General features: G+C 38.5%; 1 protein-coding gene across 1 annotated transcript; it reads right to left on the bottom strand.

Annotated features, from left to right (window-relative positions):
* Nucleotides 1–143: 143 nt before the first annotated feature.
* On the bottom strand, nt 144–26,679 carry nudt4a (nudix (nucleoside diphosphate linked moiety X)-type motif 4a). The gene is made up of 5 exons (XM_055173829.2): nt 26,186–26,679; nt 11,739–11,849; nt 7,945–7,989; nt 7,632–7,719; nt 144–1,462 (listed from the first exon to the last, which is right to left on the bottom strand). Exons 1-5 carry the CDS (start codon nt 26,282–26,284, stop codon nt 1,257–1,259), a joined length of 549 nt encoding a protein of 182 aa, XP_055029804.1. The 5' UTR covers nt 26,285–26,679; the 3' UTR covers nt 144–1,256.
* Nucleotides 26,680–26,847: the final 168 nt, after the last annotated feature.

Below are 26,847 nucleotides of genomic sequence, written 5' to 3' on the forward strand. Positions count from 1 at the left end.
ACTTTGTGAAAAATGAAAAGAAAACATCAGTATGTATATGTCTACCTGCTTTGATTGACATAATGTGTAATGGTTATAACCGGGGGCTTTGTCTTTTCTGAAATATTCAGAATATCTTTTAAAAAAATATTAACAAAATGACATTTCAAAGTCTTCCATGGATCAACCACGCCATGCAGTTATTTTTATTTCATTGTTCTCATCACGGCTTCAGAAGATAAAGTGGTTCAGAAGTGACATGGCCACATGACGTTATTCTGCCTTACACACTAAAAAAAAATTGGTGCTAAATAGCACTACAAGCTTGTAATCATAGGGGAACCATTTTTAGTGCTATATAGCACCTATGAAGAACCATACGGGGGTGATATAGCACCACATATGGTTCTATATAGCACAATATGGTTATACACGGGTGACATATGGCACTTAAAATGGTTCCCCTATGATTACGAGCCAGTGAACCACTTTTATTTAGCACAGTTTGTTTTTAAAGTGTACAGGGGATTCATTTTAGCACCTATTTGCAAAGAGAAAGCAGGGTAACCAGATTGCACAGTTCAATGTGGCAAATTCACATTTAAGACCAAACTGTGACCATCAAAAGACCATCAAACATCACAGCATGTTAAACCTATATTACAGGTAGATATCTGTGATGAAGGCATTAAATATAATCAAAACGCAGCCCAAGTTCTATTTATGAACTAGGTACATACTTTATAAATCTTAATCTTAAGTAAATGACTTCTTTATTTTGGTTCTGTATGATGTTGTGCAGACTTTTTACTTTACCAAATACCTAACATCTAGGTCCAGTTATCAATGAGGTATAAATAGACAGCACTCTTAAAGATCCACCACAATTATCCCTTCTGTACAACTTACAACTTCAAAAGCTTGGCAAAATAACCTTGCACAAATCCATCACTGTCATAAAATCTGTCATATAACATCTCCAAAACGTTCATTATTACATTTCGTCATCTTTGAACTTAATACTTGAAATCATGCTACTTTATATACTCCAACTGCACCTTGTTTGGCTTGAAATGTTTGTTTAGAAATGTGAAATGCGAAAAATGGCTCTGATCTTAATTACTTGACAAGAAACGGGGGTATCAAAACTTTGGTTTCTACACTTAAAAAAGGTTCAAAGAGTAAACATTGAAATTTTGCATGCACAAATTGTCTTTTCCAGGCCTAGATTCGTTTCCCTTATAAAGTACTTTCTGGTGTGTTGTCTGTTGGCAGTTTTATCTGTGTAAACGGGTCAGTCCACAGTCTTGTGAGGTTGTTTGGTGTAGGGGGGCGTTGTCGTCGGTGTTCATAGGCTCCTGAGAGTTGCCGTTTGTGGGGCCGCAGCGAGGAGTGAGTTTGCGGAGGTATTCTGCATGGACAGGTTTATGGCACTGTAACACCCGGATGGCTTCATCAACCTTGAACCATTTTCTTTTCCGACCTTCAAAAAAACCCAAACATATATTTTAATATGTGTTGTATGTTATATTACATATTAAAAGCATTTTACAAGCATTATATTTTATAGCATGTTTAATGAGACTACATTGCAATTTTGTGAAATAACAGTCAATAGTAATGACTTTCCATTAACAGGGTATAAATCTTTTATTTGTTCTTTGTAAAAAATTGTCAGGAAAGATAATTTACTTTCAGAAAAAGTTGATTATCTACATTAACCCTCATAAGACCCTATTTTCCTGTATACGTTATAGTCCCTTGGGTAAAAATGACCCCAGAGATTAAAAGAGTGATAACAAAAAAATATGTATACATTTTAATGATACAAATAATTTATAACTTTTTCATTTACTTCCCATATATACATTAATGCTGTGTTTTGGGAGATATGAAGTGCTTTTACACCCGTTTACCACTCAATTCCTCAACTACACCATTAGCTTGCCTGAAAAATATCACACTTTTATGAAAAATTCACATAACTTATTAGCTAAATTTGATTTAAATTGTTTTTAGATATTGATCTAGATGTTATGTGTTGAATTCAGCCATTTGGTGTTTAGAAAACAACAGTTTTATGGTTACAGTTTAGGAAATAAATCATTTCGACCAGCAGAGGTCGATAGAGACCCATTTATTTCACTGAATGTGGCCAACTGCTCAACATCAGTACTTTAGTGAAACATTTTGTGAATTTATGTTTATATAAACATAAGAAAGGACATTAAAAAATAAAAATTATTTCAAATAGTAGAATTTTTTGTAGTTTTTGATGCATTTTGAAATGTCTGTTTTTACAAAATGCCACAAAAATTTGACAATGCAAGTGTGTGTGTGTCCGTGTGCATGTTTGCATTTATGTGTGACTTTGTCTTTCTGTGTATGTGTCGTGTCTTTATGTGTGTGTAAGTTTTACTGTGTCTTTGTGTGTGAGTCTGTGTGTGTATGTGCGCACGTGTGTGTGTGTGCGCACACAAGTGTGAGTATTTTACATCTTTGTTTTGCATCTATGGCTGTTATTTTGCCAAATTCAAGAAATGCTCTCTGTGGCAGTCATACCTTTGTGTGTTTGTGTGTATCTGTTTGTGTGTGTGTGTGTTATTGATCATGTATTTTCTATGTAACATTTGTGCTCTAGTATCAGGCCTACCTTTCTGTGTTTACATTTTTTTAGATTTATTCTGGATGCATTGATTTTTTGACAAATAAAAAGAAAAAAAAAAGATTTTTTCTGCATTTCCCATTCATTTTAATTTGGGGTCATTTTTACCCCCAAAGGGACCAATTAATGAACTTTTTACGCCTCTTTAGAACGACCAAATCAAGCCCAGTTTTTTTATATGAATCTTGACAGAAAATCTGGAAAAGTCACAAAATCTTATTCCACTGAGATAAAGGGAACCATGTTTTTAAACTAAAGAAAAGTGGCTTGGGGGTAGAATTGACCCCAAGGGTCTTATTAGGGTAAAAGGGATAGTTCACCCAATAATTAAAGGTGCAGTGTGTAATTTTTAGAAGGATCTCTTGACAGAAATGCAAAATAATATACAAAACTATATGATCAGGGGTGTATAAAGACCTTTCATTATGAACCGTTATGTTTTTATTACCCTAAAATGGGATGTTTTATCTACACACACCGAGGGTCCCCCAACATGGAAGTCGCCATTTGTGTCGCCATGTTGCCGCAGAAGTCCCCAACGGACAAACCCCCCTACCAAGTTGTCTCCGACGATAACATGTCCGTCCGGTGGCAGCAAACGCAGCCTCTCTATGCGTTTCAAAAGCGAGGGGTGAGCAGTGGACTAAGTTGTTGGTTGCAATGCGCAACCTCACCACTAGATGCCACAAAAATGTACACACTGCACCTTTAAATGCTGTCATCATTTACTTACCCTCATGTTGTTCTACATCTGTTTGAGTTTTTAAATTCTGTTGAAGACAAATAGAGATATTTTGATATACAATGGTAAGCACACAGTTGATGGTACCCATAACTTCTACAGTATTTGTTCTTCCTACTATGGTAGTCAATGGGTACCGTCAACTGTGTGCTTACCATTATTTATTAAAATATCTTATTTTGTGTTCAACATAATAAAGAAACTCATACTGGCTTAGAATAGCACAATGGCAAATAAATGACAAAAAAATAACACATTTTGGGTGAACTATCCCTTTAAGGAGGTGAAATTAAAGGTGCTCTAAGCGAACTCACGCGTTTTAGACCATAACATTTTTTTTGTTACATACAGCAAACATCTCCTCACTATGTGCTTGCTGCCCGTCCGCTGAACAAACTGTAAAAAAACGCATTCTCTGTAGACAGCCTTTAGGCTCCACAAACTGCAATAAAAACAAAGTGGCCAAACCTACCACCAGAAACGATAACAAGGTGTTCCAGCCAATAAACGACAAGCAGGATGTGGGGGTGGGGGTTGGGCCCGTTCATGAAATCACGGAAGGGAGGGGGAGGAGTTAGCTACGCTCCGTTTGTTTGAAAACAGTTCAAACATCAACAAAAAGTAACGTCACACAGATTCGCTTAGAGCGCCTTTAAATACTATACAGGTAGGTTTGGGACCAAAAGATGCATTTGAAATGACATACTTTTTATTATAGGTTAACTTTAAGTTTTAAGGTGCAGTGTGTAAATTTTTGTGGCATCTAATGGTGAGGTTGCGCATTGCAACCAACAGTAAAGCTCACTGCTCACTCCTCGCTTTTGAAACGCATAGAGAAGCTACATTAGCCACCACCGGACAAACATGTCATCATCAGAGACAACTTAGTAAAAAAGTATGTCCTTTAAGGGCTTCCGTACAACCATGGCGGCACAAAATGGCGATGTCTATGTAAGGGGACCCTCGGTGTATGTAGATAAAACATCTCATTCTAAGGTAATAAAAACATGACGGTTTATTATGAAAGGTCTTTATACACCCCTGATCATATAGTTTTGTATATTATTTTGCATTTCTGTCAAGAGATCCTTCTAAAAATTACACACTGTACCTTTAATAATAGTTCAAATAACATTTAATACATAAAAATGTAGCAGCGTAAACATATACTGACATACTGAAAAAAATCAAAAGCTTGAAAAACATAAAGTTGGATAGCATCTGTCAAATGCATAAATGTAAAAAATTAATGGGACGGGGCCACCCAAGTGAAAAATATTTAAATGCACTACATTAGATTTATGATGTCACAGTATGTGTGTGTAATACTCTCTAAAACTTTTTTTGGATGCTTCATGTACCTTTGACATCCTGCCATTAAATACACTAAGCAGCTCGGTTTAAAACTGTGTAGCATTTATTTAAATACCGTACAAAAGGTCAACTTTGTAGTGAACTTGTTAGATGTTCGGCTGCCCACCGTCTGGCAGGCGAACATTCCTCTTTATTAATAGTCCTCAAAACTGTCTCTCACGAAATGAATGCATTTAAACATGTTGTTTAATATGTTAAATATGCTGGAGGGTGAAAGGTCAAAGTCGAGAGTCAGACTGTCAACCTCTCTTCATTCTGCTCAGCTCTGTGTCAAGTATACAAACAGCTTGCTCTCTATATATTGAGGTTAGGATGCCCTATTTGGCAACTGAAACTGTGGTACAGGCAAAAAGAGAGAGAGAGACAGAGGCCAGACATAGGGGAGTGTAGTGACGTTAACTGGAAAACAACTGTGCCGCTGCTAACAGACACGCCTCCCTGTGAACAAACCTACGTCTATTTATACGTCTGCTAGGAGTGAAGGGTTACTAGGTTTTTTCTTACCACACCATCTACAAATAGTGCAAGTTTTAAATTGCAATGTCTATTTGCAAATGTTATTTTCATGGCTCCTTCAAAATCAACAAAAATCCAGCAAACAGAAGATTTCTGCTGATCCACACGCCAGCTCAACATCTGTAATAGCTTTTTAAAAATAGTTACGCAAATCCCCATATTTACCTGTTAGCAGACTAAGCATTCGGTACGCAAATAAATCCCTGATGTTGAATCATCTTGTTAAATTACAGGTGATCGTTTATAAAACTAGAAATGTGCATTTGTTAAGAATATTGTACAAAGTTTGAAATAACTTTGACAAGTAAATATAAAGTGTTTATATTAGTGCGAGCTACAAAATATACAGCGAGTTATATTTAGGCATTTTGCACATGTCAGTATACCAGGGGTCTCAAAACGCCAGCCTGCAGGACATTTGGGGCCCAGCCTCCCCCTCTCCGCATCTACTGTAAAAATATAACATAATATAACATCCGCCCCGGATTTTTATTTACTTAGTTTCAACTTTCATGTTTGTTTGATTATTGATTTAAACTTAAAAAAGCATGTTAAACGCAGATCAAGCCGCTTCTTCCTTCTTTTAAAACGCTCGGCAGAGCCGATCCTAGACTTCTGGGGGCCCTAAGCAAATTTGTGAGGGGTCCCTGTCAGCATGTTCCTAAAAACCCATTCACTAGTCTCTACTTAAATGTAGCTAAAATGTTAACTAAAACACGTTGTATTATAGGCATGTCAACTGCATGCTGCATGGATCACAGAATAACAACTGGAATTAACTCTTTAGCCGCCATTGATGAGATGTCTCGTCAATCAAGAGAAAACGCTTCCCCGCCAATGACGAGTATTTCCGTCTTTCCGCAATACCGCTATTATCCACCAGGTGGATAATTCCGCAACTTTTTAAACCCGGAAGTATTGCCCTATGGCAAGCAGCTGCATGTCTGTGTCTGTTTTAAAGATCGCTCTGAATGGGAACTCTATGAAAAGTCTGTCATAAAAATTGAATTATCTCTGCTTTTTGCTCAAAATGTGTTTTTGCAGAAACCTACCCATATTCAAATGCTAATTACAAAAGAACTACTGAAGGTAGGATGAAACTTTTTTTTGTTTGAAAGCAGAGGGTCTGTTCTTTCATTTGATATTGTATGTTTATATATTTAAAGAAGAACATTTTCTGGAAGGCATTAAACTTGTGAAAATCATGAAAAACACTGGCGCTGGCTGGCAACTTTTTTTTAAAAACGCTGGCGGTGAAAGAGTTAAAGTATTGTGAGATCAGACTGCTTGTTATGCTTTCGAATGACTCTCGTGGCACAATGATGTCACTCACCAACTGGTCTGTACAACACTGCATGAACAAAGAGGCCCCCCTAGTGGTTCGGGGCCCTACGCAGTTTGCATACACTGCGTATAGGGAGGATTGGCTCTGGCACTCGGGAGGTTGCACTCCCGTGGCGTCTTCCGTTGCTAAGCAACTATGAGCCCGAAGTCCCCATGAACCGGAAGTTGCGATCAACTTCCGTGTCGTGACATATTTCCAAGTGAAATGGAATATCACACGAGAAAAACAGCAGGTGTGGCTTGCGTTTTTCAGTGTAATTGCCACAAAAGGGCGGAAGTACATTTTTAGATTTTGATTAAAGTTTATGAGGGCACATTTTAAAAAAATGTATTACTTACAGGGATGTTTTTTATAATAAACACTGCAACATTCCATTAAAAACAAGAATTGTCTGTTTTGATTTCATGGGGACTTTAAGACTCTAGCCGTATACAACCGTTAAAAGTTTGGAAACACTTGAATTGTTTACCGTGATCTTAAAAATCTTTAAATGTTTGAAATAACCTTTATAGACTAAAATATAGTTGGACCAAACATATACATTTCTTCCATTAGAAAACAAAAAAATATTATTTATTTTTTGAATTTGATGACTTACAATGAATATTGAAAAAAGGCAGCCAATAATAGGGCATTTCTTTTGGATGCTTTTAGTCACAACATAATTCCTATAGTTACTATTTTGTTATTCCATAGTTTTGATGAGTTTACTATTACATAATGTAAATAAATATAAATAAAGAATAAGTAAATGATTCCAACAATTGAACGGTACTGTGCATCTGCATCAGGAGAATGTGTTAACATTATATTAGCATTCAAATGTACATTACTGCATTTGGCAGATGCTTTAAATACGTGTTTAAATACGATGCTCTAAATACGTATCTGCATATGTGTTTCCTGAGAAGCAAACCCATGACCTCTGTATTGCTAATAGCATGCTCTACCAATTAAGCTACATGAACTACATACTGTAAATGCAGAACTGACACTTGTCAGCAACTCACCAATATTAACCGAGTCTTCCCAGTCTTCCAGCGTCTCTGTAACCGTAAGCACATACACATATGTCCGATGCTTGCTGTCCCGGTTCTGCTTTACAGAATGACAAAGATCATATTATCACGATGTTGCACAAACTCAACATGTGCAAGGCTGTAAAATGTGCACTGAGAAGGTGTGAGGATAAGATTTATGAGTGTTTATGGAATAAAGTCTTGTTTATTAAGGTCTCAAGTGTATGCGATCCATCAGTACCACATGCAAGAGGGGCTCGAAAGTAACATCTTACTTTATATAAAGGCAGTGTGGCAGTCTTACCTCAAATATTCCCAGCAGCCTGCCAAGGTTGCCCTTCACACCAGCCTGTTTGAGTAGAAATAGACATGGAAAAAACATTGGTGAGACTCGCTACAACATTTCTCCCCATCCACAAGCTCCTTTTATTTACGGTTTTTGCAGGATGTCCCACTTTGTAAGGGCCAGAAATATTACTGAATAAACTGTATGATGAACAAACAAACACATAAACCTCATGACTGAACCACTGAGTACATTTTTTTCCATTATTCATTCATACAAAATATACATTTCTTATTGTTCAAGAGAAATTAAAAGTCTAAGCCACAGTCACAGTAGGTCACATGGTCATCCATCAGGTCATGTCCAAATATATAAAGAGGGATTAAGATGCATTATTGTGTAGCTTTTGACTCTTACAGTGAATGTCTTTGGCATGATGACATAAGCTTCTGGATGATTCTTACAGTATTATCAGTAGCTTAACAGGAAGAGTTTTGAAACCGCACAAGCCAGTGCTGATACACAGGCCAGCGCATTATACCAAACACATTGATCCCTGAGCTGCATGTTTCCATAACACTGGAGATTCCCAACATAACCCTCACAAGGGAACATCAGGTCTTTATCCAGACACTGCAAAATGACCCAACTAGCCCGAGTTCACCCGGTTTAGGGACAAACGTACAACTCTGCGACCACACGCAGTTCGGGTTGACAAGGACATTCATAACTGGATCTGACAAACAGCAGGAGGCAATTTTAGGGGATATGAAGGAGTCATTTAAACTGCCCTAAATGGGTTTCTGTCATCCCCATGTGTCCTTTTTGACATGGTCACATAACAGTTTTTGGCATAGCTCAGAGAAACCAGTCAACTAGTGCTGTAATGGTACCGAAATTTTAGTAGTCATAGACAGACAGCCAGATGGTAGGTAGACAAACAGACATAGGTAGACAGACAGACAGACATAGATAGATAGATAGACAGACAGAGGTAGATAGATAGACAGACAGACGGAAGGTAGACAGACAAACGGACCTACAGACGGAAGAAAGACAGCAAGACGGAAGACAGACAGACAGACAGACAGACGGTAGGTAGACAAACAGGCAGAGGTAGATAGATAGACAGATAGACAGACAGACAGACGGAAGGTAGACAGACAGACGGAAGGTAGACAGACAAACGGACAGACAGACGGAAGGTAGACAGACAGACGGAAGATAGAGAGATAGACAGACAGAAAGACAGACCGACGTAGATAGACAGACAGACAGACAGAAGGTAGACAGACAGACATATGTAGGTAGATAGACAGACAGACAAACAGAGAGACAGACGGCAGGTAGACAGACAGATGTAGGTAGATCGGCAGACAGACAGACAGAGGTAGATAGATAGACAGACAGACATAGGTAGATAGATTGACAGACAGACGGAAGGTAGACAGACAAACGGACAGACAGACGGAAGATAGACAGACAGACAGACAGACAGACAGAAGGTAGACAAACAGACATAGGTAGATAGACAGACAGACAGACAGACAGTAGGTAGACAAACAGACAGAGGTAGATAGATAGACATACAGACATAGGTAGATAGATAGATAGACAGACAGACAGACAGACAAAAGGTAGACAGACAGACCGAAGATAGACAGATAGACAGACGGAAGACAGACAGACAGACAGACAGACAGACAGACAGACAGAAAGGGAGACAGATACTTAGACAGACAGGCAGACAAACAAAAAACAGATAGACAGACAAAAAACAGACAGACAGACATAGGTAGATAGACAGACAGACAGACAGACGGAAGGTAGACAGACTGACATAGGTAGATAGACAGACAGACGTAGGTAGATAGTCAGACAGACAGACAGACAGACAGACAGACAGACAGACAGACAGACAGACAGACAGACAGACAGACGGTAGGTAGACAAACAGACAAAGCTAGATAGATAGACAGACAGACAGACGGTAGGAAGACAGACAGATGTAGGTAGGTAGACATACTGTAGCTAGATATACAGATTAGACAGACAGTCAGATAAACAGACGGTAGACAGACAGACAGACAGACAGACAGACAAAGAGACAGATAAAAAATATATAGACAGACATATGTATGTTGAGAGACAGACGGTAGGTAGACAGAGAGATTAATCATGCAGAAACAGATTTATTAGGTGATGATAATTTTAAATCAAAATATTGAAGGCATCCTTTTAACAAGAGGTCAGTTATAATAAACAACCAGCTTCACGAGACCTTTGGGACATCCTGCCCCTGGCAAAGTCCCTGAGAGTAGTAGCTCAGGTCCCACGAGTGCTGCCATAGCCAGCATGTCATAATTCACAGACAGGTTTATGGTTTTCTCTAGACAGGGTCTTCCTGACACTCTTATGGTTTGTGTTACACCTTTTAAAACCATCATGTAACAAATTCCTCGAAGTAAAAATAAAGTCATGTGCATGCAGGATAAAATGGATAGGGGAACAATAGGGCTTGGTTGTCTACAGGTTTTTACGTTATGCAATAATTTAATTATGCTTAACTGAAATATAAAACCTCTGATATCAGGTTTCATATAAGGATTAATACAAGGAAACTTTACAAGCTTTTGAATCATTGTGTTTTATATATGGTAAAAATATTTAGCCCTAAGGTAAGTGCAAATATGTGAATTCTCTGCCTAAACAAATTTGTAACTAATAAAAATAAACAACACATGCTAAGTCATTCAAACTGGATAGCTGCAAGCTTCCAAACCACACCATGACTCCCAATTTTTAAATGTCCTTGAGATGCTCAGACCCATCAACAAATTACCATGTTTACAACCTCTTCAATGACCTTTCAATGTCATGACACAGCCCCTCCTCATAATGAACCACAAAACCACTAGCTCAACAATGCATTTACGCCTCATTTGATGTTGATAGAAAACATGCTGATCAAGTTTTTAATTTTATATTATAGGAATATACACCTCCACGGTGAACACTTTTTACAGAAGGATATGCTACTTACATCAAAATTTTCAATTTTGTTGGAATAAGAAAAATATCTTTCATTAAAAATCAGATTCCCGACATGACACTCTGATTTTAAGATTCAACCTAAAGAGACTGTTTGACATGTTTATGTTTATATTTCATATTGTGCACCGTTATACATGCTGCTACTTAAAAATAGCAGACAAAATATAGTATAAGGTATATTGCTCAGTATGCATGGTGGATATCCGAAACGAAAAATTTCTGGTGACAAGATACGAGGAACAGCTGCAGGCCATAACTCTAGACCCAAACATGAGCTCTCTATAGTAGTAGATACAGTCCAGGTCTCATTCGGATCCTAGACCTAACATTTGCCAAGTCGCTTCCCATAAATCCAGAGTGGAACCCCATTACTCAACAGATCACATATAGTATTGATGATGCAACTCTATTTGAAATATACAGAAAGCTTCAACAACAAAAAAATAAGTAATGCAAATACCGATACAGAATAATGTAATGTATAATACAGATAGAATGTAAATAATCCTTTGAATATACAAACGTTGAATGTTTTCTTTCTTAATGGATTGTACTGTAAATATCATTTATTAACTATTTATTAGCATTTTTATTTAATACAAAATAATTTTAAAAGATGCTTTTATACCAGTGTTGTTTTCAACATGAGACAAACTCATTAAGTCTTTAATAGCCAAAATGAGATCTTAGTGGTTCACACTGACACATCTGCTAATCCTTAAATAATCAAGGAGCAGCTTCATTGGGACAGACCTCACCTCCTCATAGACCTCTCGAACTGCAGCTCCTCCTGGCTCCTCTTCTGGCTCCATTCCTCCTCCTGGAACGATCCACTGGTCTGGATGCCGACTGCTGCTAACAAGCAAGACCTGTTGCACACATACGCAAATAGATTGCAGATAAGTCCAAATCCCAACGCTCATCAACACTTTGCAAGAACATCTTCATTACGTAACTGAGCCCAACCTGATACGGTTCACAGTACATCGATCTGTTAAGGACCCTTCCACCTCTTGAACCCCTGCCACACTTGCAATTCATTTCATCTATTCCAAATTATTTGTGGTTTTGCATATACACATATACATTAGGTACATAGCGCTTTGTAACAACATTACAGTTGTTTCAAAACAACTTTACATGAAAATGAAAAAAAAAAATCACAGAAAACAGGAAAACTAAATTAAATCTTAAATGGTATATCATAAAAAAAATGAATTGAGTACTTTCATTTTTATTTTAAAATTCCTGCTTCTGCTATTTGCTGACATCCTTAGTGTGAATTGATTTAAGTCAAGTCAAATTAAATTTGTTTAATTGTCTCATACTCACGATACAACTTAAAGTGAATTGTATATAGATCCAGTTAAATGAGGAGCTAACACAAAGCGTTCTATTGTGGGATTGTTCAGACATTCGTTTTTGATTTTTGATTCAAACAATTATAAAAACAAGGTAATCGACAACAATTATTGTGCGATTTAAAATATTAATTACATGCTGGTGGGCCGATGTGTTTGTAAGGCACTTTGAAGGCACCACTGTTAGTTAACTTCAAATTCAAGGACCTTTCAAGGGCTTTCCAGGTCCAATAACCTCAAATTCAAGGACTAAATGTGGGGACACATTTCAAGCGAGAGCAAGGTGGTTACATTGTGTTACCTTTTAAGATACATTGTTACAGTTCCCTTTTGAGGGAACTCGCGCTGCGTCACTGCAGTGACACTTTGGGGATGCCTCCAGGAGTAAGTGTGTCTGAATGTGTATATCAAATTCAACCAATGGTGAGGAAGAAGTATGGCAAGGGAGACGTAGCGTCTCGTTCCCTTCTCAGGGAACAAGAGTTACATACGTAACCCGAGGCGTTTTCATGTGTCAAACACAACTATGCCAAAAAACATTTTGTTATGAATCAACATTCGCATACAGAAGATATAAGCATTTAAAGCGAACAGTTTAGCACGTGTGCTTAAAAAGTCTAGAATTTTTATGATATTATTCTACACTACACAGGGAATAATATGGATTTTTTTCCCCAGAAAACTTCTTGCATAAAAAAGATTCAAGCACTTTTAATGACCTGTATCTATATATATGTATATTTTAAAAAACTTCCCAGGGCCTTGAATCCCCCCCCCAGATTCACAAACATTCAAGGATTTCAAGGACCCGTGGGAACCCTGCTTATTCTTCCAAAATAATTGTAATTATGATTTTGCCCATAATAGAGCAATCCTATGGAAAGTAATTATTTCATTTCACATAAATGACAATTTATTGTCCCACTGTCCAGAGAAAAACACCCCTAAACATTTGTGTACATGTAACTGGATGCAAAATCATGATGGATGCAAAATCATCTCTAATTTTGCATCCATCACACTTCTGGACGGCGATCGAATATCTGTGGTATCACTTCTTATAAATAAACTACCAGTAACAGCTGTCCTGAGCACAGCGGCGGATTGTGTATGCTGAGAGTCAAGCTCTTCTTTCCTGTATGAGGTGTGAGAGCAATAACAGGTGCGACCGGACCAGGTGGCTCTGATAAATGGAGAATCTCACGTTTAGCACGTTGATTCTGAAAGAGCAAAGGGTTTAATCCCAGCATTGTTTCAGGCTAACAGAGGCTGAATTTGGCATGCAGGGCTTATTGGTTTAAATAAACTTAATTAAACAGGATTACAATAAGAGTTAAACAAATATGTGGGAATGGTGGCATGAAAGGTCACTAAAGAAAGCCACTAAAATGGATAAATTACTGAATAACTCTACATGAAATGATTACCATTAATCAGGATCTCCAGTTGATCCAGTAAAACATGACTTGGAAAGAAAAGACAATGCCTTGTTTATGTAAACCATTCCTATTTATTTTTAGGGCTTTAGTGTACATACATACCATTTAATACATAATGCAGTCAATATTTGTGTGCGTGTCAAGCAAAAATCTCGTGTGCTGTGATAGCTGTACACAAGCTATTTTCATTCATCTCTTTCAATTCACTTGTCCTTGAAAATGAGAAGCTAGTAAAACTAAAACAAACTAAGTCAACAATCATTTCCAGGAATAGCAATCCTACTGAGAGAGCCACTGTTCTAATGTGCTTTCCACCATCAGACCTAATTCAAACTAGACTGCCCAAAGGATCACATACTGTAGATTGCATTGTGATTTATTACATTTAAACATTTCACTATAAATTGACTTCTTAAGAATATACTATAAAAAATGCTGGGTTATTTCCAACCCAGCGTTGGGTCAAAAATGGATAAACCCAATCGTTGGGTTGTAATTTAACCTATGCTGGGTTGTTTGTTCCCAAAATGCTGGGTTGTTTTAACCCAGTGTTGGGTCAAATATAAACATTATCTGGGTTAATTAAACCCAACGCTGGGCTGAAGTGAGTGTTTAATATTTAATTAGACATTCGAATTAGAATGACTAGTAGAAAATGACACTGAATTGCAAGAAAACTGAACACATGATGACAGAGGAATTTCATGTAGGTTTGATAGAACAAACAGGTACATTCGGACCACACTCTAAAAAAAATGCTAGGTTATTTTCAACCCAGCATTAGGTCAGGTTGGGTTAAATAAACACAGAAAATGGGACACTTTAGTCAAATATCAAAATTACCCCATGATTAACTTACCCTTAAGGGCCGGGTATACTTTATTCCACGTCCGGCTCTTTCAAAGTATACTCAACCGCGGCTACGCACGGATTGCCGTGTTCGACACGTACGCAAAACAAATGATTTTTTATATAAATAAATACTCTACCAGGCCGTCAGGGCAGCACAGATTCGCGACATTTACAGTACATTACAAATTTTAGGATCAATGAAGAAAAGTAGCGGATACACCAAACAAAGTTTAGAACAAACAAAAAGAAAACAAAGAACAGGAATCAAACATTTTGATGACGAAAATGCTCCACAGCTTTCTGTTCTTGGAAGTGAAAAAAAAGAAGAAGAGAAGACGATAAAAAATGCTGTCTACTGTCTTTGTGTAATAGTTTGTAGTGGAGTGTCCCGTATCAATATTTTCACACACGCTGTTGTACACATACGGTCCGGCCGCCGACCCTACTGATGACTAAAATGACATATCATGCGGACGGCATGCATACGCAGACGGCCCTAGTATCCCTTCAGCTTTAAGCAATGCCTGATGCCCATTTCCATCATCTTTCAGAAGAGCACATTTGGAGTTATTTTCGTAAATATCCTTGCTCTTCCAAGCTTTATAATGGTAGAAAACAGGAATCAGAGAACTTTTTACTTTAAACCCCAAAAAGTGCATTCATCCTTCAAAGAGTTAATCTACTCAGCTCCAATGGGTTAATAAAGGTCTTCTGCAGGCAACTGATGTGATTTTGTAAGAAAAAAACAAGATTTCAACCTTTAAAAACTAGCTTCCAGTAACGACATCATCTTGGACTCACGCAATTATTGTGGGAGTTTTAGCTGTGGTAGCCATAGGCAAGTTGTGAATCGTGACCAAGATGCCGTCATTACCTGAAGCTAGATATTATGGTTAATAAAGTTTAAAATATGAATATTTTCTTACAATATTGCATCAATAACCCGCAAAAAACCTTTTTAATTGAAGCCGCCTGGAATACTTCTTTGAAGGATGGATGTACTTTTATGGGCTTCAAAGTCAGAAGTTGTTCCCTGATCCCAGTTTTTTCCCATTATAAGCCTGGAAAACTAAGGACATTTACTTAAACAACTCCAAATGTGTTAGTCTGAAAGGACATTATGATGGACATATGTATCTTGGATTGCTTTAGGGTGAGTACATCATGTGGTAATTTTGATATTTGGCTGGAGTATCGCTTTAAGATTTGACCCAACGATGCAGCAATTTGGGTTAAAAGTACCCAGCAACTGGTTTGGTTTGTCTCTTTTTGACCGTACACTGGAATAACCCAGTATTTTCTAGAGTGTAACTATTAGGCTGCACAATATATCGGCTCAGCATCAACATTGCATTGTGTGACAGCGCTGGCATACTTTCCCAGCACATTAATCTTAAAGTCATTGCTGTTGCAACGGTCTACTTAAACAGTGTACGACAAGCATGATCTTTTTTTTAACTGACATCATTTTATTCACCGTATTAATGTGTTTGGTTTTTCACTATTTAATGAATGTTCACCATTATATCATATACTCAAAGTACAGAGCAATCAGCTGACATTTGACCCATTTCAGAGCCCATCAGACAGATGAACACAGAGTTTTACATTCCAGCAAGAGGCAGGTGTGAACTCAGGTGTGCCACAAACACAAGAGAAAAGAATGGAAACCTTCAAATCCCAGCAAAACAGTGGCTGTATTCAAGTAATGATTTGGCTTAGTGCTTTTGTACTAGCAATAATTTTCCTAAAAAGTGCACAGCAGGTCAACACAATACTAAGCTACAAGGCCATTCACACATTCAACCAACATTTCACACAGAGTTTCAATGCGACTCTATCACGGCTTCATCTAAAGCTTAGTAGCTGCAGGGAGGAAGTGCTCATGGTCACGTACTGCATGCAGCTTTAATACATTCTGGTTTGTTTTAATAGTCATTCTTCAGATTCGGTCAACTGCGACCCGTTTGCATTTATCAGGATTGTTCTTGCTTTGACTGCTCCGACGCTGTTGTTACTGAACCGTCAGTCTGCTCATCCTGACAAACCAAATGGCTCCAAATAAAGTCACTGAAGAAAATTTGATTGATTTTCTATACCCAAGTGCTTATCTCTAAGATAAATGATTGTAAACTATGTATAAACTTTCCTAAACTCTACTTTCAGAGACGAAAATATAGCTCAGGCATTTTAAAATGCAAGAGTTGTCAGCGGGCGAAAGAATGATGGTGAACCAATCCAAACACATATGGCCACAAACACAAACATTTTTCAGAAGCACTGAATCAGCAGTTTTGCTTCGGAGAACTTATCTGCATTGTTGAGAGAAGCGTGCCCACGTTGTTTGGACAGTCAACAAGCATGTTTATGGAAGGAATTATCATGAGTACTACTAATAGCAATATCCATCATTGGATGTCAGTAATCTCAGCCTGGCTGAAGTCTTATGCATAAAGCCGGGCATACACTGTGCAATTTCGTCTAATTTTGAGCTGATTTTTAAAATGTGCAACTCTTTTTTCATCGTGCGTCCTTTGTTATTCAGTGTACAGGGTAGAGGAGAGGCGTTTAACCTCTCCCGACTGGCAATCGGATGAATTGGTCGCTCCTAGTAAAGGTTTCACATAGATTGCCTTAAACTCAGTGTTTTGCTCTTACTGCACCATCGCACTTGCTCATCTTGTTTTTTTATTTTGGCATGGTCCTTAGTGGGTTTATCACCACCTACACTGCTGTTATGCATTCAGGGATTTTTTAAGGTTAATTACTTGTCTTTCTTGGAAATCATGTGGTAAAAAACACTTCTAGTAACATCTGGTGCTGTGAGCTATTTTTCGTTCCAATGAACGTACAAAGCTGTCAAATTTCAAATGGAAAGACAATATCCATTTGCAATTGTATTTACCATGTTGAATGAGTTATGAGTCTATCATATTTAAAACGCTGCATCGCGTATGACGCCTGCCAAAATTCAAATAAAACTGCAATTCCCTTTGCATTTGCATTTCCAATGCCTTGCACAGAAACCTGTTTATCAATCCTGGGGGTGCATTATACTAAGAGGAATTTTTTATTGTACATTCCTGGAAACGAAAATGCAAACGATTTGCATTTGAATTATTTCACAATTTTGATGATTGGTTGAATTCTACAGGATTTCTGAGAGACACAAAGACCCAAAAGCATAGATACATTCAACCTGATCTAAACGTAACTATTTTACATGGTGGCGACGATTTTATACAGATTTGCATGATTATTAGAAAATACGAAAGCATTTTCACACCTAAACTTGTCACTGGGGTAAATGCAGATCAAAACTTACGAATGAGAGCATACAAATTAGGGATGCACCGATATGGAAATTTTGGCCGATGCCGATAACTCTTTATATTTGGGGGCCGATAACCGATATATATATATAGGCCAATTATATTCATATTATTTTCACAATGAAAAACGCCCAGACCGCGGACATCTTGTCTTTGCGCTAGACTAGTATACTCTTCTTAAGCCCGCAACACGTGTCATCTTTGTGCTATGTCACAGAAAGCCCCAATCAACTTCACATGGCCAGCAATGACCAAGTGAAGTGGTTCAACAAACCAAAATAATCCATAATTTATCGGCTTTCATTTATCGGCCTAATATTGCTATCAGACCGATAACCGATAATATTAAAATAAGCAGTTATCGGCCGATAACGATATGTCGGCCGATATATCGTGCATCCCTAATTCAAATTTATTAGGGGTGCACCGATATTATCGGCTGATGATGCTTGCTATGCTTCTCAATGTATTACTGTAAAAATGCCGCTACATCTAAAAGCCAGAGGGCGCTTTAGTGCAGAAATTCAATATGCACCGCAGAAGAAGAATCATACACATGCAGCTCCAGGAAATGGCTTAAGGATATATTTATATCGCGGTTCTTCAAACCTTTTCAGGTATTTTCATGATAATAAAGAATATGTATAATTATTATGTTTGACGGGTGTTGCTCCTTCAAATGCACGCCATAAACGACTCAATCTAACAGTGATTTCAGATCGATAAGGACTTACTGACCAAAAGCCGCAGTACATGAAATAGCTGTGCATAATATCGGCTGTGCGATTCAGAATAGTTATCGGCCAGCTATTATGAGTGTATATCGGCATTTAGCGTTGCATCCCTAAAATGTATTAATTAGACACCCATGAATTGCTATGACAATGTGTTGGGACATCAACGTCATACATTTTTACTTTACATTTTTGCTGGACAAAACGAACTGTGATTGGCTGCAGATGCCTCTTATGCCCTGTATACCCCCAGCGACAAGCAACAGTGACCATTGGTAAAAGGAAGTGGCCGTTTCCAGCGATGTGTCAAAGTTGAGGTTATAAGCAACTTTCGGGAGCAACTACCAGTGAAAGCAAAGCAGTGGCGTTCATGTCATCTGTTAACTCATTTGTTTAACACAACCAAAATTAGGAACGCCTCCTAATGACCTCAATGAAAGAGACTGGCGACACCCGGGGCGAAAGCGTTAACGCTTGATGGAAGGCTTGTTTGAAGCGTGGCCAACAGCCAATCACAGTGGCCGCAACACTTGCTCTGGTCTTACATAAACGTAATAGGCTGGCTCTGCCTAGGTTATTTGCAAGGCGATATGATTGGCTGACGCACGCGTTGCCACTTGAAAAGTTGGGAAATGTTCAACTTCTTGATGTCACCCATTTAAAGTGAATGGGAAGCGTTAAAGGAACAGTATGTCAGAAATTTATATCAATTAATCATAAAATGGCCCTGATATGTCACTAGACATTACGAAATCATTTTCATTTCAAATACTTATAACACTGACAACAGTGGTATGGTCAGGATATTGTCCTTTAAAAAGTGGAGTTGCAGCCCTCAACTGATGTTTATGTTGTCGTTTTGTGTATTGGCCACCCGCTGTGTGATTGCAGTACCAGGTTTAGCCACAAGTTTTGTGACTGCAATACCAGTTTTGGCCACAATCCTACATACTGTTCCTTTAATCCAACACATGCTCCGGTCTTCTATAACAAAATTGCCTGGCTCTGCCTAGGTTATTTGCATAAGGCGATCTGATTGGCTGACGCACGCGTTGCCGCTTGAAAAGTTCCCTCCCGTGTGAATGTACCGTGAATGGCGCATTAGGCGGTCCTTGGCCAATAAAAGCTCATTGGCACTAGCATGTCAGTTATGCTGGTGGTATCTGATCACCCTGCCAGACAATACAATGTACTAAAACATGTTTATAACTTTAAGGAAAAAAGCATTATGAGCAATGTTTAGGTAGCAAAATATTGTAGACTTGGGATTATTTAATTTCGATGCATAAAACCATTTAGCAAAAACCCAAAACATCCGATCAACACACACAAAAAAATACTCCCAGCAACACCCTAACAACCACCCACCACACATAAGCATCTTGGCTTAGTTTAGCATAGGCCACCACTTGTGGATGGTGTTATATGAAAAACGTACAAATAACAGAGGAGTTGTAGGACTACCCTTCTCGAGGACACGGTGTGTTGTTACTTGTACTTGGTTCACTGTCACCACGTAAGGAATGTACTGACGTCCGCTGTTCCGAATGAACTCTTAACGCTATCAGGGGTGAAAATAAACACCAGAAAGAGCCGAGCTCCTTAACTAAGAGGACAAATGAGGGCAACAGATTATCTGATGAAATCAATGAGATAGAAACAGCAAAAAAATGAGCAAAAGTAATCTGTTAGGGAACAGTGAGTGCTAAATAGTATAAATTGCTGTTGATAGGTCACTTGGAGATTTAGCCCATAGTGTAACTTACCCTCAGCCCCCCTCCTCCATCCCAGTGCAATCACATGGAGGAGACCTGGAGGCCGGGTCCTTTTGCTATGCGTAAAATTTAAGGTCAAGGGCTTCCAGGCCAAAAGCACAATGACAATATGTAAGATTTTAGCATTAAATATCCAAAGATCACTAGCACATTGTTACATATTATGCTCACGTGTACTCACATTATCCCAATTGTTTTCAACAAAGTTTGAATTCAGAGCATTCAGAAGTTTGCCCCTTCGCTAGTCAATGGTGTCATGTCCAGGTTATTCTCAATTTTTACTTTTGCTGCCATAGAAACCAAAGGTGTGTTTGTATTGCAAGAGCGATTCAAAAGCATACTGTTGCGTCACTCTCGTGATACTTTGATGTCATACGGCGATAAATCTGCGCAGTGCTGTATGTTGTATTTGTAGCATTTAGCATGCCGATTTGTTGTTCCTTCTATTAAGCCACGCTTTGGGCTTACATTATAATGTAACGGTTATAAAACTTTACTTCATTACGTCATCCATGAACATGATTTGTGAGTACTGTCAGGCCAATTCCTTTCGACATTGAAGGTGAAGACTACAACTCCCATCATTCCAACCTGTTTCACTGCGTCATCAAGCTACGCCATTGTTTTGTGCTTGCGACCTCTAGCAGCGAATATGTGCATATTGTGTACAATACATATATGATGGAGAAAATGAGAGAGGGAAAGAGTTATAAAAACTTGGGCTTATTTGACTTAACTTAAAAAACAAACATTTTAGCAAACACAACATATTTTGCCTAACCCTTCAGCAACTGCATAGCAACACCCTAATAACCACCCAAAACACCTATGCATCATGGCACAGTTTAGCACCGGCACTACTCGTGTTTAGCATGTGTGTTTAGCACACCACCCACATCAGGTCAAGCACTTGTCTCAAAACTCAACAACACCTCAACTGTGCGTCACAAGTTTCATAATCTGCAGTATTTTTAGTACTTTCGAGGAGGTCACAAAATGCTACGTGTGGTCAATGTCATCCTAACACTCAATCCATGCGTCCGAAACCGCATACTGTGACACTACGTACTGAATTAGATGATGTACCTACTCACCGTTAAAACAGTATGTTCTATATACTGTAGTATAAATATGGGTAGTGTGAATGAATTTCGGATGAACAACATCCGTCATGTTGATGCATCTCGTGAAACACGTCATCATAACAATAGGTGACCCATTAACTTGGATGCTGCTAAACAAACGCATTTTAACCACAACAAACATGTGGTCACTGGAAAATAAGTCATCAAGTGTCCCAATGCATAGTGAGTCCGTGTACACAGTACACAATATCATCGGACGCGTCTGGTCGGAACTTTACTTCCGGTTTCTGTTTGTTTAATGGTCTGACTAGTGGCTAAAATGAACTCTGGAACAAATATCTTGTCAAAAATAACAAATGTTTGGGTTTCCTAAAGACGGGAGAGATGCCGATCATGGATCACCACTATGTAAAGGGAGGTTTGGCAGCCGGTTTGTAGTTAATACTGTATACATTACAGTAGACATTTTACACAGCAACGATAGCTTAGTGTTGTTTTTTATACGCTTAGCTATGAAATATGAACTAAGGTACTTGTTTATTACAGAAATAAACTACTCAAAAAGGACTTTGTTGTTATTGATTCTTAGCGGAGTTTACTGAAAGTTACGTTTGTTCCACGAAAGCCTTTTGTTTATGTTTTTACTACTGAAATCGTCTATAGACGGTTTCATCGGACGCACGTGCGGTGACGCGATTACGCGTCTGATCCAAACTTTACTTCCGGTTTCAGTTTTTTTAATAGTCTGACTAGTTGCTTAACTTAACTCTTGAAAAAATACCTCGTCGAAAATAACAAATGTTTTGGTGTCCTAGGTAATCTGTGTTGTTTATTTTTCTTGTTAAATAAACTACTTTAAAAAGGACTTTGTTGTTATTTATTCTTAGCGGAGTTTACTGGAAGTTTGTGTTGACCATTAAAGACGCTTGTTTATGTTGTTACTGCTGAAACAGTCTATAGGAAGCTAGGGAACTGATTAAGACACACGTAAAGTGTCCATCAAATGCACACTTCAAAATCTTGTTGAAAGAAGTAGATCATCAAGGTTCTTCTCGCCTACTGTTTTACGAATACTATGGCTGCTAGGGATGTAACGATTCAACCGTGTGTCCCATTAAAAATGATCGTCTGAAATCGATTCTGAATCGCAAGGCTGCTATTCTTTGTTTCATGCACAGCTTGTACGTGTACTACGGCATTTGGTCAGTAGGAAGACCTTATCAATCTAAAATCATAACGAGACGGAGTCGTTTATAACGTGCATTTAAAAAAGCAACACTCGTTAAACAAAATCATTTAAAATATTCTTTATTATCATGAAAATACCTGAAACAATTTGAAGAACAGCGATATAAATATTCCTGTAGACATTTCCTGGAATAGCATTCGTAATGCTGCTACTTTTGTGGCACAAAGGGAGTTTCTGCACGGGAGCGCCCCCTGCCGTTCGGATGTGCCTGGATTTCACCGTAATTCATTCATTGAGAAAACGCGCATTTGCACGGTTAATCGTTACACCCCTAATCAATGGCTGCGTCCGAAAGCTTAAGCCACTGACTTGTTGCCTCGCTGCCTCATGAGGCAATGACTTCAGCGGCATGAAAGCAGCTCCAGGAAACGCATTCGGACAGCCTTCATAAAACAGAAATATAAACAGAGAGTGCCTTTGTGATAACAAATCCCATATGTGAAACTGCAATACTAATTTCTTGCTAGAAATGCAATCAAAAGATGTAAATAGTGAAAATATAACCTTATTTACACTAAATTTGTGCTCCAGCCGCTTTCTTGGCCGCTATTTTATTCTTTTAAACTCGACCAATCACATTCTCTAAGCAATACACGCATAGAATTGTGGGACAAGACGTTAAATGTATCTCAGGAGCCAGGAAGTAAAGCAAACATTAGATTTGGATGTGCCTTGATGCCTCCGAAGGCAGCATTTTAGAGCTTATAACCTATGATTTCAACATACTACTCTATAAGTGGGTGCTTTTGAACGCAGCGTATGACTAATTGCAATAGGAAAAACAACTTTTTCTGGATGCCTTAATGAGTCATTTAGCTGTGCAAACCAAAACTAGCCTGGTCCAACCAGACTCTCGTACATTCATTTCATTTACAGAGAGTCTGGCCACGCTCCATTGCAAAGCATTACTGCCGTTAAGGAGGGTCCTCTGTTGAAGTTTAAAACTATTGGATCTACCCAGAGTCACTCAGGATCTGCCATAATCGCTAACGTGTGGTCGTGACGTATATCATGTGCCGAAACCGGACGGAAACAACAAGTCCGAATGATCAGACCAAGAAAACTTAAAACCATTGTTCTTGTTCCGGCTTTAACTTCTGTATATTCTGCAGTTTTGCAACAACGGACCGAATAGCTTTTCTCAAGTCTTTCTACGCTGCCATTACTGAACTACAACTCAAACTGACGCACGACCTCAACATCATCGTTCTTAGCCACCCCCCTCTGTTCGCTGATTGGACCTGCAGATTTTTGCCGGGAAAAAAAACGAAACTCTACACAGCAGTCCCAGACGTAGTCCTGAAGCAAAATGAAAATTAAGCGGAAGCACGTAGGAGGGCGGAGCCAGGCTAAACCAAAACAGCTTTTACCTATATTCTCTTTAAGGTGCAAAGAGTACATAATGTGGTGTAAATGATGTTAAGGTTAAACAAAACATAGGCTCCGATGCAAAGCAGGTGTAGCATCACTGTAGAGAAATATCAAATGCCACCTGCTTCTGGTATGGTGTGAACAACTCTTTGCCAATTGTATGTATATAAAGGACCCGTTTATATCAAACCAATGTTTTAAGGGGTGTGAGCCATCATGTGTGTACAAGCCTTGTATTTCTTGGAATGTAACTACGATCTACAGTTATGCAATGACAAATTTATTCTCTGTACTCCTGATTTAGATGATAAAGAGCTAATATGCATGAAAGACTGACTTTTATTTTGATCTAACCCTATATAAAAAGGATAGTTAGTTCACCCAAAAATAAAAAAGTGTCATTGTTTACATTTACACACCCTCATGTTGTTCTAAACCTGTATGGGTTTCTATATTCTGTTATTCACAAAAGATGACATTTTGATGAATTGACAGAATTCATTGACTTCCATAGTAGGAAAAACAAATAATATGGAAGTCAGTGAGACCTGGACACCCAGTAGATCAAATCTCCCAAAGGCCATTTCAAAATAATCGTAAAAATACTGTCAACTGTATTCCCACACCTTAGTTAACTTCAAATTCAAGGACCTTTCAAGGACTTTCCAGGTCCAATACCCTCAAATTCAAGGACTAAATGTGGGGACACATTTCAAGTGAGAGCAAGGTTGCATTGTGTTACCTTTAAAGATACATTGTTACAGTTCCCTTTCGAGGGAACTCACGCAGCATCACTGCGGTGACACTTTGGGGACGCCTTCAAGGGAAAGTGCGTCTGAATGTGTATATCAAATTCAACCAATGGTGAGGCTTAATGACAAAGACAGGGTGACGCGGGAGCCAGCAAATATATTACTTACTGAAATATTGCTAAAAACGGCGTTACAGGGACGCAGAATGTATGGCAAGGGAGACGCAACGTCTCGTTCCCTTCTCAGGGAACAACAGTTACATACGTAACCCGAGACGTTTTCATTTGTCAAACACAACTATGCAAAAAGCATTTTGGTATGAATCAACATTCACATACAGAAGATTTAAGCATTTAAAGTGAACAGTTTGGCATGTGTGCTTAAAAAAACTTGAATTGTTATATCCTACACTACACAGGGAATTTTTTTTTTACAGAAAACATCTTGCATAAAATAGATTAAAACACTTTCAATGACCTGTATCTATGTATATTTTCTAAAACTTCCCAGGGCCTTGAATATTTTCTCCCAGATTCACAAACTTTCAAGGATTTCAAGGACCCGTGGGAACCCTGAAATATACTGAATGCTTTTCCGCCTCTCATTTAATAAATCTGAAATGGGTAAATCAAAAAGTTGGACCTAAATGCATATCATAAGTAGCAAATAAGGTACAGTTAAGACATCTGGCCACAACCCTACAGTGTCCCAAATACAGGCTACGAAACTGTACATCATAAAATACACCGTAAAGGTGAATGAGTAACTGTGAGAGATGATCTGAGGAAACGCAAAGCAGAAAGTCATTGGTTAGCTGTTGTTGACAGCTGTGATCAGTCATGACCCAAGTTAAGATCTGACAGTACATTGTTCTCAATGTTTCAGATTGAAATCCCAATAGTAGTTACCAAACAGATAAGATAGTAACCCCTGATCTCATTCATGACATTTATATCTCCTCACCTCAGTCATCTATGAAACGGCTTATATTTCTAGCTATGAGTCATGAATGAGTTTTTCATGACGTTTAATCGTTCAGGTTGACATAAACATTTGATCTAAGAGTTTTCACCTGGAAGATTAAACTTTATCTTTACGGTTAACAACGATTTTATCATCGGAAGAAACATGACAATGTTGTATTTAGTAGAGTTAGCTGTGTTGAACGCACAACGGTTTAATATCTGAGGGACAGAAGTGGCGGCAGATGTTATCCGCTAACACACACACACATGGGCAGTTTTGTGAGCCTTACCTCGTCCTCGCGCTCGTTCTTGAAACAAAGACAGGCTGCCCGTTTTTTGAACCCCTCTCCGTCGTAAGTCCTGGTCTGATTGGGCTTAAATTTCATCATGAGGGTTTTTTCTCCGTACGAAACAAGAATACAAGTGTTCACGGTTGCCTAGTTTTTGGCTCGCACGCGCAACGCAACTGCCTTTCAGTCCGAACGCTGAAAGTCGTCCCGGATCGTCCCGACTGATCATACAGTTTGTATTTATAAAAACCTCATGTTGAAGACATAATTCCTCTGTTGACAGTAGAGATCTTGAGTTGGGCTTTCTGTGTGTTCACCATGGTGGCTGGGTAGACTCCTTTGCTGCTGCGGCTGTGTAGCTCTGCGCAGTCGCCTTAAATCAGCTGCAATAGGATCAGTGTTACAAACCAAAGATACCATCAACAGATAGGCGTTTCCTTGCTGAAAATATATGAATGAGACGTGCAAACTGTCAACGTCTCTGGTGTAGCCCCTAAAGTGAGTTGAATTCAACGTTGATAAACTGTTTTATATGGAGGCAATACAATCATTTGTTGATAAAAAGTAGCATTTGAGAGCAAACTACTGCGGCGTTTTACCTTCGACGCTTGTGAGGCGTTGTGCTGGCGCCATCTTCCGGCCGTCGCAAATAAATGCTCTTC

This window comes from Misgurnus anguillicaudatus, chromosome 15 (assembly GCF_027580225.2).
Source record: "Misgurnus anguillicaudatus chromosome 15, ASM2758022v2, whole genome shotgun sequence".
Taxonomy (NCBI): Eukaryota; Metazoa; Chordata; class Actinopteri; order Cypriniformes; family Cobitidae; genus Misgurnus; species Misgurnus anguillicaudatus.